Below are 10,000 nucleotides of genomic sequence, written 5' to 3'. Positions count from 1 at the left end.
ATATTAGAGTCGGAGAAACAGTGGAGTTGCTTTCTCACCACAGCACTACCTGAATAAAATGGACAGACAGCACAGTAATACCTGGATAAAATGGATAGTCATCACAGTAGTACCTGGATAAAAGGAACAGACAGTACAGTAATACCTGGTTAAAGGGACAGATAGCACAGTAATACCAGGATAAAGGTGGCAAACAACACAGTGATACCTGGATAAAAGGGACAGTCGCCACAGTAGTATCTGGATAAAAGGGACAGTCAAAACAGTAATACCTGGATAAAAAGGACAGTTACCAGGGTAATACCTGGATAAAAGAGGCAGACAGCACAGTAATACCTGTATAAAAGGGACAGTTACCAGGGTAATACCTGGATGACAGGGACAGTCAAAACAGAAATACCTGGTTAAAAGCGACAGTCACGACAGTAATACCTGGATAAAAGGGACATTCACCACAGTAATACCTGGATAAAAGGCACAGTCAAAACAGTGATACCTGGATAAAAGGGACAGTCACCACAGTAATACCTGGATAAAAGCGACAGTCAAAACAGTGATACCTGGATAAAAGGGACAGTCGCCACAGTAATACCTGAATAAAAGGGTCAGTCAAAACAGTGATACCTGGATAAAAGGGACAGTCACCACAGTAGTACCTAGAAAAAAGGGACAGTCAAAAAAGTAATACCTGGATAGAAGGGACAGTCGCCACAGTAATACCTGGATAAAAGGGACAGTCAAAACAGTGATACCTGGATAAAAGGAACAGTTGCCACAGTAATACCTGGATAAAAGGGACAGTTGCCACAGTAATACCTGGATAAAAGGGACAGTCGCCACAGTAATACCTGGATAAAAGGGATGGTCAAAACCGTGATATATGGATAAAATGGACAGTCACCACAGTAGTACCGGGATAAAAGGGACAGTCAAAACAGTAATACCTGGATAAAAGGGACAGTCACCACAGTAATACCTGGATAAAAGGGACAGCCAAAACAGTGATACCTGGATAAAAGGGACAGTTACCACAGTAATGTCTGGATAAAAGTGGCAGATAGCACAGTAATACCTGGATAAAAGGGACAGAGAGCACAGTAATACCTGGACAAAGGTGACAAACAACACAGTAATACCTTGAAAAAAAGAACAGTCACCGCAGTAGTACCTGGATTAAAGAGACCGTCAAAACAGTAATACCTGGATAAAATAGACAGTTACCACAGTAATACCTGGATAAAAGGGGCAGACAGTACAGCAATACCTGGATGAAAGGGACAGACACACAGTAATACCTAGATAAAAGGGACAGTCACCACAGTAATATGTCAGTTCAACCATGAATGTTTGTTGGATGAATGTCTACAGGAAAAAAGTAGAACTGAGAATCGGAACATCAGCACAAACCTCTCCCCTTTCCCTTCTCCCGCCCCTCCCACTTCCCCCTCCCCTTTCCTTTTCCCTACTTCTTCCCCTCCCCTTTCCTCTTTCTTCCCTCCCCCTACTTATAGACTGTCATTCAGAGTTTTCCTAGCAGTGCTGGGTTGGTCACTTAGTGTGTGTCTATATGTATATATATATATATATATATATATATATATATATATATATATATATATATATATATATATATATATATATATATATATATATATATATATATATGACATTTTATCACACCATGATTTATATACAATTATGAAGCAACAAATGTTGCTTAATATCAAATCACGCTACCTCGGGAATATCCCCAATGGGGAATTATCACGAAGGGGATTTATAAGTGATAAATGGACGGGCACTGCCGAGTCTCGATCCCACGACACAGACGCGCCATCCAGCAACTCCAGTCGACATTACCATTGACGGCAGTGCCCGTCCATTTATCACTTATAAATTCACCTTCGGTGATAATTCCCTCATCAGGGATATTCCTGAGGTAGCATGGATTTGATATTATGTGACATTTGTAGCTTCATGATTATATATATATATATATATATATATATATATATATATATATATATATATATATATATATATATATGTATATATATATTTAAGAAATGAGCCACAAAACCATGCATGGTCTTCTCTCTGTTACTGAGTGATGTTGGGCTTCCTGATAACATGAAATGGCTTGATACCAGATTTTTTCAACTCACGATATACAATACTATAACTTCTCTTCTTTCCCCTTTATGTTTCTAGTTCAAGCGCCAATTTACGTAAAGACTTTCTTGGTCTACCCACTGCCTCAGCTATGATGTCTTTTGACTCCTGAGAAAGGACTTCAGGATTTCCAAGATTCTCACTCTTTTCGCGATGACAGTCATATGGATTTTTGTTCCAGTTTCTTTTAACAAAGGATTCATCTCTTTTAATGTATTTAGCTATCCAGGAACATGAAATGAAGGATGCGCCAGCATCCCTGGACTCTCTGAAGGTTATAGCCCGGATTCAGTCAATCCATCTGATTTCCTCCGAGTCGTTAGCCATGGCTGCATCTAACTCCGTCACTTAGTCTGAAAATACAAGAAATGTAAAATGAAAAATAGCTTAATAGAAACTTAAAATAATGTACTTGGAGACAGGCTATAGCAGAAAACTTCATAACTTTCCATTTGTTCAGTGGAGGGGGCCTCTAATTTTCAAACACCTGGTATATATATGTATGTATGTATGTATAATATATATATATATATATATATATATATATATATATATATATATATATATATATATATATATATATATATATATATATATATATATATATATATATATCCATATATATATATATATATATATATATATATATATATATATATATATATATATATATATATATATATATATATATATATATATATATATATACATATATATATATATATATATATATATATATATATATATATATATATATATATATATATATATATATGACTTTTTATCACAACACCGTGATTCATATTCAATCAGTAAGCTATAAACGTCCTTTAATATCCAATTCGCTCTACCTCGGAAATAATATATTTTCATATATGTTACCGAAGGGGAATTTTTTAGTTGACAATAAGTTCGTCGTCTCTTGGGCTCGAACCAGCGAAGACAAGAACTCAGGACTACAGTGGACGCTAATACCCTAACCTCTTCGATCCAATTGTATCTTAGTTGACGTGTCTCTTTCTGTTTTCTCTTATGTCATTCAGTCTTCCTCTCTCTAAACTGAAGGTTGGTCGGTGGTCTTAGCTTTTAAATATATCTTTGTACTTGTGGGTTAAAATGCATCCACTGTAGTCCTGAGTTCTTGTCTTCACTGGTTCGAGCCCACGAGACGACGAACTTATTGTCAACTAAAAAATTCCCCTTCGGTAACATATATGAGGTAGAGCGAATTGGATATTAAAGGACGTTTGTAGCTTACTGATTGAATATATATATATATATATATATATATATATATATATATATATATATATATATATATATATATATATATATATATATATATATATATATATATATATATATATATATATATATATATATATATATATATATATATATATATATATATATATATATATATATATATATATATATATATATATATATATATATATATATATATATATATATATATATATATATATGTATATATATATATATATATATATGTATACATACATTATATACCAGGTGTTTCGAAATTAGAGGGCCCCCTCCACAGAACAACTGGAAAGTTATGAAGTTTTCTGCTATCACCTGTCTCCAAGTACATTATTTTAAGTTTCTATTAAGCTATTTTTCATTTTACATTTCTTGTATTTTCAGACTGAGTGACGGAGTTAGATACATCCATGGCTAACGACTCGGAGGAAATCAGACGGATTGACTGAATCTGGGCTATAACCTTCAGAGAGGCCAGGGATGCTGGCGCATCCTTCATTTCATGTTCTTGGATAGCTAAATACATTAAAAGAGATAAATCCTTTGTTAAAAGAAACTGGAACAAAAATCCATATGACTGTCATCACGAAAAGAGTGAGAATCTTGGAAGGCCTGAAGTCCTTTCTCAGGAGTCAAAAGACATCATAGCTGAGGCAGTGGGTAGACCAAGGAAGTTTTTACATAAATTGGCGCTTGAACTAGAAACAAAATGGGGAAAGAATAGAAGTTATAGTGCTGTATATCATGAGTTGAAAAAATCTGGTATCAAGCCATTTTATGGTATCAGCAAGCCCAACATCACTCAGCAACCGAGAGAGGACCATGCATGGTTTTGTGGTTCATTTCTTAAAGACTGGCATGAAGCTGACTTTCTCCATGTTGCCGCATCAGATGAATTCTTCATTTACACAGTCAGGAAGCCAAATCATAAAAATGACATCATTTGGGCTGCAAAGTTGGATGATATCAGCGATGACGTGCACTATTTCCAAGTTGTGAAATTTCATGAATGTTTAGGAATTTTTCTCTGTTTCATACCCAAACGGTTAATGTGGATCATCAAAGAAAAAGGACAGTCATGGAATGGCGAATACTTCACAGAAACTATGCTTACTGGTGGAGTATTTCCTTTCCTCAAAGATCCTGAAAATGTGTTATCTCTTGAAGAAGTCACAGTTTTGCATGATAAGGCACCATGTTTCAAGGATCTTCAGACACAGGAGCTGCTTCAAAACAGTGGTATCGATTTCTTCTCGTCAAGTGAACTTCCAGGTAGCTCCCCTGACATTAATGTGTGTGAAAACATTAGCAGTACTTTAGAGGATCGTGTTGAAGTGCGCACAGTGAACTATGATGGTACACCAATCCTCGACAACCTGCGAAGAGAGGTGACCAAAGTGCTCAGAGAAATGGAGTTTGAGTCTCAGCTTTTTTGCGATTTGCTGAAATCATACCCCTCAAGAATGCAGGCTGTGGTACAGGCAGATGGAGGCCACACAAAATATTAAATACTCAGAGAGAAACTTAAATAAATATCTGCTCTGAATTACTTTTGTTTTTGTTCATATCAATTTTAGTTTATACTGTAGATGGGGGTTCTAATTTGAAACACGCTGTATATATATATATATATATATATATATATATATATATATATATATATATATATATATATATATATATATATATATATATATGATTTTTTTATCACACCGTGATTTATATACGATCATGAAGCTACAAATATCGCTTAATATCAAATCCACGCTACCTCTTGATAGCTCAGTGGTTAGCGTCGACTGGATTCGCTGGATGCGCGTCTGTGTGTCGTGGGATCGAGACTCGGCAGTGCCCGTCCTTTTATCACTTATAAATTCCCCTTCGATGATAATTCCCCATCGGGGATATTCCTGAGGTAGTGTGGATTTGATATTAAGCGATATTTGTAGCTTCATGATCATATATATATATATATATATATATATATATATATATATATATATATATATATATATATATATATATATATATATATATATATATATATATATATATATATATATATATATATATATATATATATATATATATATATATATATATATATATATATATATATATATATATATATATATATATATATATATGTATATATATATATATATATATATATATATATATATATATATATATATATATATATATATATATATATATATATATATATATATTTATATATATATATTAAACATCATTTCGGTGGTGTTTGATATATGAAAATCATGTATCAAGTATGTTTAGAATTATATATATATATATATATATATATATATATATATATATATATATATATATATATATATATATACATATATATATATATATATATATATATATATATATATATATATATATATATATATATATATATATATATATATATATATATATATATATATATATATATATATTATTATTATTATTATTATAAGTTAACGGCTCCCTTTAGAGAGGTTTTCAGCTCTCATACTCTTTGTCGGCTTGTGGCAATTTGCTGAGATATTCCGAAGACGCCCTCGACGTTTGCCGCTGGTGGCCTCTTGGAGGTGTTGTTCCTTGCCACCCCCTATGAGCAGTATTGGTGCTGGTGTCTCGTCAGATTGTGTAAGGGGTCGTGTGACGCCCTTCTTTGCAAATACATACTTTTGGAGGCAAGCCTCGCCCGTCATTGCCCATGCCCTCAGCTTGCTGAACCTCTGGAGTCGTTAAGGGGCCTCCCAGGGCGAAGAAAAGGGTAAGATCCTAGACCCTGTGTGAATTTTTAACCATTCCTACCCATAGAGACAATCTGTGTTGAGTGTCTCCTACTTTGTGGCACTTTTCTGAAATTCATCTTAGGAGACGACACTTCGCTGCATGGTGTTAAGGGACAACTTTATTTCAGTTGATTAGCGGGACTACGATTGATCAATGTCAATGCGGTGATTGATATTCTATTGCAAATGTGTGTTAATTCGATTCCTTTTTTTTTTTTGAAGTTTGTAGATAATTAGGTTTAAGGTTAATTTCCTACTTTGTCTCTTACTATCACACAGACCCGAGTGTATGTGGTTTCTATCTCCAGCTAATTCCTTTCTCTTTTACTTCAGTGTGCTAGTTAGCTAGGCGAATGTGTTTTTTTGGAATTGTAATTGTTTATATTTTTCTTCCCTAAAGTGCAGTTTTCAAGAGATTCCTTTGTAATTTTAAGATAATAGTTGTAATAAATAATTAAATTGTCCGTTTAGTGTCTCTGTAACCTTCTCTTTGAGAAAGTGCTTTTGAATTGTTTTTGTTCTGGTACGTGTCCTACTCATTTTCATAGTGGTATGGGCTTTAAAGTAGATCAAAGAATCTCTGGACTCGTCACCATCTCATAGGGTTCATTACATAATTGGGACCGTGACAATATATATATATATATATATATATATATATATATATATATATATATATATATATATATATATATATATATATATATATATATATATATATATATATATATATATATATATATATATATATACTGAGACTATAGAAGTAATCCTTAATAAGCTATTTCCCGAGCTAATTAAATTTTTAGACATTCTGACCGCTCGACTTTTAAAACCTTCTGAGACCTGGCCGTGCTGGAACGCCCTTTGTTTTTAATGGTAAGTTATTTAAACATATTGAGGTTGAGGACATGGCAATGGGTTCACCCCCTGGGCCAACCTTCGACAACATTTTCTTGTGCTCGCTGGAGGAGAGCATGTTAAACAACTGTCCCTTGGGTTTCCGCCCTCTGTCAAACACCAGGTTTGTTGATGGTATTTTCCGGCTCTTCAAACAGGATCATCATGCCGACTCCTACCTCGAACTCGCCAATACCCTACACTCCAACACCAGGTTTACGCTTGTTGGGGAAGGTGGGTGTCCAACCATCAGCTTTCCATCCTTGATGTCTTTGTTATTTTGGCAAAATAATTCTTTTAACACTATTGTTTTTAGAAAGCGATCTTTTAACGGTCGGCCACGAATATCTATAGCTCATGTTACCTTGATTTTAATCTATTCTGTTCATACATTATTCCACAGAGCTTTACGTTTAACTTTTAACTGTGGCATGTTTCAGAAGGAATACATTGTCTTAGCAAATTACTTTAAAAAGAAATGTTCCCCTGCTAAGTCTGTAAGATTTGCCGCAGATTACTAAACAGTTTCTTCTCCCCATCAATAAAATATTCTACTGAACCAAAACTGGAATTTTATGGCTGCTTTCCCTATGTCTGTAATACCTCCTTTGAAAGAACATTTACTCAGGTAATACAAGAATATTTTCCTGCCGTAAAAGTTAACCTGATTCCGAAGAATCCCTTGACCATCAGTTCTCTGTTTCGGTTCAAAGAACATCTATGCTCTCTTATGTCCTATTGTGTGTCGTATAAATATACTTGCCCCAGGTGTAACTCGCGGACTTATGTGGGATCCACACGGAGGGTGCTGAAGGTACGCATCGACTGTCATAGAGGGGTCAGTTTCCGGACAGGCACCAGACTCACGGACTCGGAACATTCTAATATAAGAACTCGCTCTAAAAGCTGTCAAACTTACATCGAAAATAAAGATTTTAAAATCACTGGGCAAACATCCAATACTCAGGAATTACCAATTTTAGAATCCTCACTATTCAAATAAATGGTACCACCATTAAACGTACAGTCAACAGCCACTCTCTTTTTCTTGTTTTGACGTATATTTTCCTTTTTTTTTTTCTTTTTTCATTTCCCCCACTTGGGTTTCTTTTATTCTAGTGGAAGGTTGGTCCAATGCAGTACTTTTCTTTGTGAACTTTAATGTATCGTGATCTTGAAAACTGCATAATTTTAAGTGTCAAAAATTTATATGTGAGTTTTATAATAATTCTGTGCTGTTTTATCTCTTTTAGAGCCTTTAGAAATGTAATTGTCCGAAAATTACGAAATGTCCGGGATAAATATGAACAAGGGAGGTAAATCTTTATATATATATATATATATATATATATATATATATATATATATATATATATATATATATATATATATATATATATATATATATATATACACTATCATAAGCATGCGGCTAAAAGCTATATCTGAAAACTTAGAATGTGCATTGGCGTAAATACAAGCAGTTTGAAAGACAGCACAATATCACGTAGTTACTCCCTTAACATGTAACAGGCTTTCATGTTAGAAATACTCATATGTTACTCACAGGTTGCAATATTTATAAACATAGATATTATTTGGCTGAGAGAGAGAACGATGTCACTGAAATCATTTTAGTGTTTTCTTTTTTGTGTTGAATATAAGTTCCCCACGAAATTAAACGCAGGGTTGCCTGGTACTCTCTTAGTTATGCAAATATTAATGAGTGTACAGTACATAGGAATCATTATTATTCAACAAAAAGGAAAACTGGATTTTCAGTTTCCAATGTTTCTCTTGATTACTGTTTTCTAACACTGAACTGCTGCGAGTGATATATACAGCATCGTAACAGGCATGAAGATATAAACGAGGGTCTTCGACACCAATACATGTAAAATTTTAGAAATCCGTTCATGATAGCAAAAGAATTTCCATAAGAAATTTACATTGCTTTAAGAGAGGAATAAGTTAAAGATAATTGTTAATTGGTTATGTTTATTAAATACAGGAATCTAAGTGGAGGACTGCCCTGATTTTAACTGTGATATGATTTGCATATCTATAGATGGGTAATTAAATTTCTATTACATTTTTATGTTCTCCAATTTTCACACTGAAATTACGAAACTAATAATTATCGACCCAATGGGTTAAAGCCTCTAGATGGAGTGGGATAGTTATACCCAGTTCCACAGGAAGGCTGAATGGTTGTAGTAGCAATGATGGTGTTGACTTGTTGGCTATAAACAGTGGAGGTGATAACGTTCGTGTTGTAGAATGTACTTGTCACATATTGGATACGAGTCTGGCCTGCAATTTGCTGGGTTCTAACATCAGTGCGTGTTACTGTGACATACTGTGTTTGGGCAGGGAGGTTCACTACAGTTGGTACTGTCTGCTGTGTGTAGATAGTAGTGGGTACCACCTGGGTAGAATAAAGAGTGCTTACGACTGGTTGGGGAACTGTGATAATTCTGGTAACATACTGTGGCACTTGTTGGGTTCTTACAACAGTGGAGACTTGCTGTTCGAACTGTGTCCTTGTAACAAACTGAATCTGAGTGCTAGTAACAACTTGCTCTGAGAAAATGGTGGTTGTTACAGGAATAACTTGTGTAGAAGTAATAAACTGTGTTTGACCTGGCCGAGTGATAGTTTGAGTCCGATAGTTGGTTATTGTTACATACTGTGTCTGAGTAACATCTTGACCAGGCAGAACAACTGTTGAGTATGCAGTACTATACTGAGTACTCTCAACTGTGCGGGTTACGCCTGGGATTTGCTGCTGTCTAGTCACTGTCTGTGTCTGATAAACTGTGCTGATT

General features: G+C 34.2%; 1 protein-coding gene across 1 annotated transcript in view; it reads right to left on the bottom strand.

The window, feature by feature from the left end:
* Positions 1-9,153: 9,153 nt before the first annotated feature.
* LOC136842414 (uncharacterized) overlaps positions 9,154-10,000 on the bottom strand; it is a 5,499-nt gene continuing 4,652 nt past the window's right edge. The window contains exon 2 of the mRNA XM_067110111.1: positions 9,154-10,000. This exon is cut by the window's right edge and continues 513 nt beyond it. Coding sequence (XP_066966212.1) covers positions 9,310-10,000 — 691 coding nt within the window. The 3' untranslated portion in view covers positions 9,154-9,309.

The sequence above is a fragment of the Macrobrachium rosenbergii genome, chromosome 1 (genome assembly GCF_040412425.1).
Source record: "Macrobrachium rosenbergii isolate ZJJX-2024 chromosome 1, ASM4041242v1, whole genome shotgun sequence".
Taxonomy (NCBI): Eukaryota; Metazoa; Arthropoda; class Malacostraca; order Decapoda; family Palaemonidae; genus Macrobrachium; species Macrobrachium rosenbergii.
This window is presented reverse-complemented; position numbering and strand designations above follow the sequence as displayed.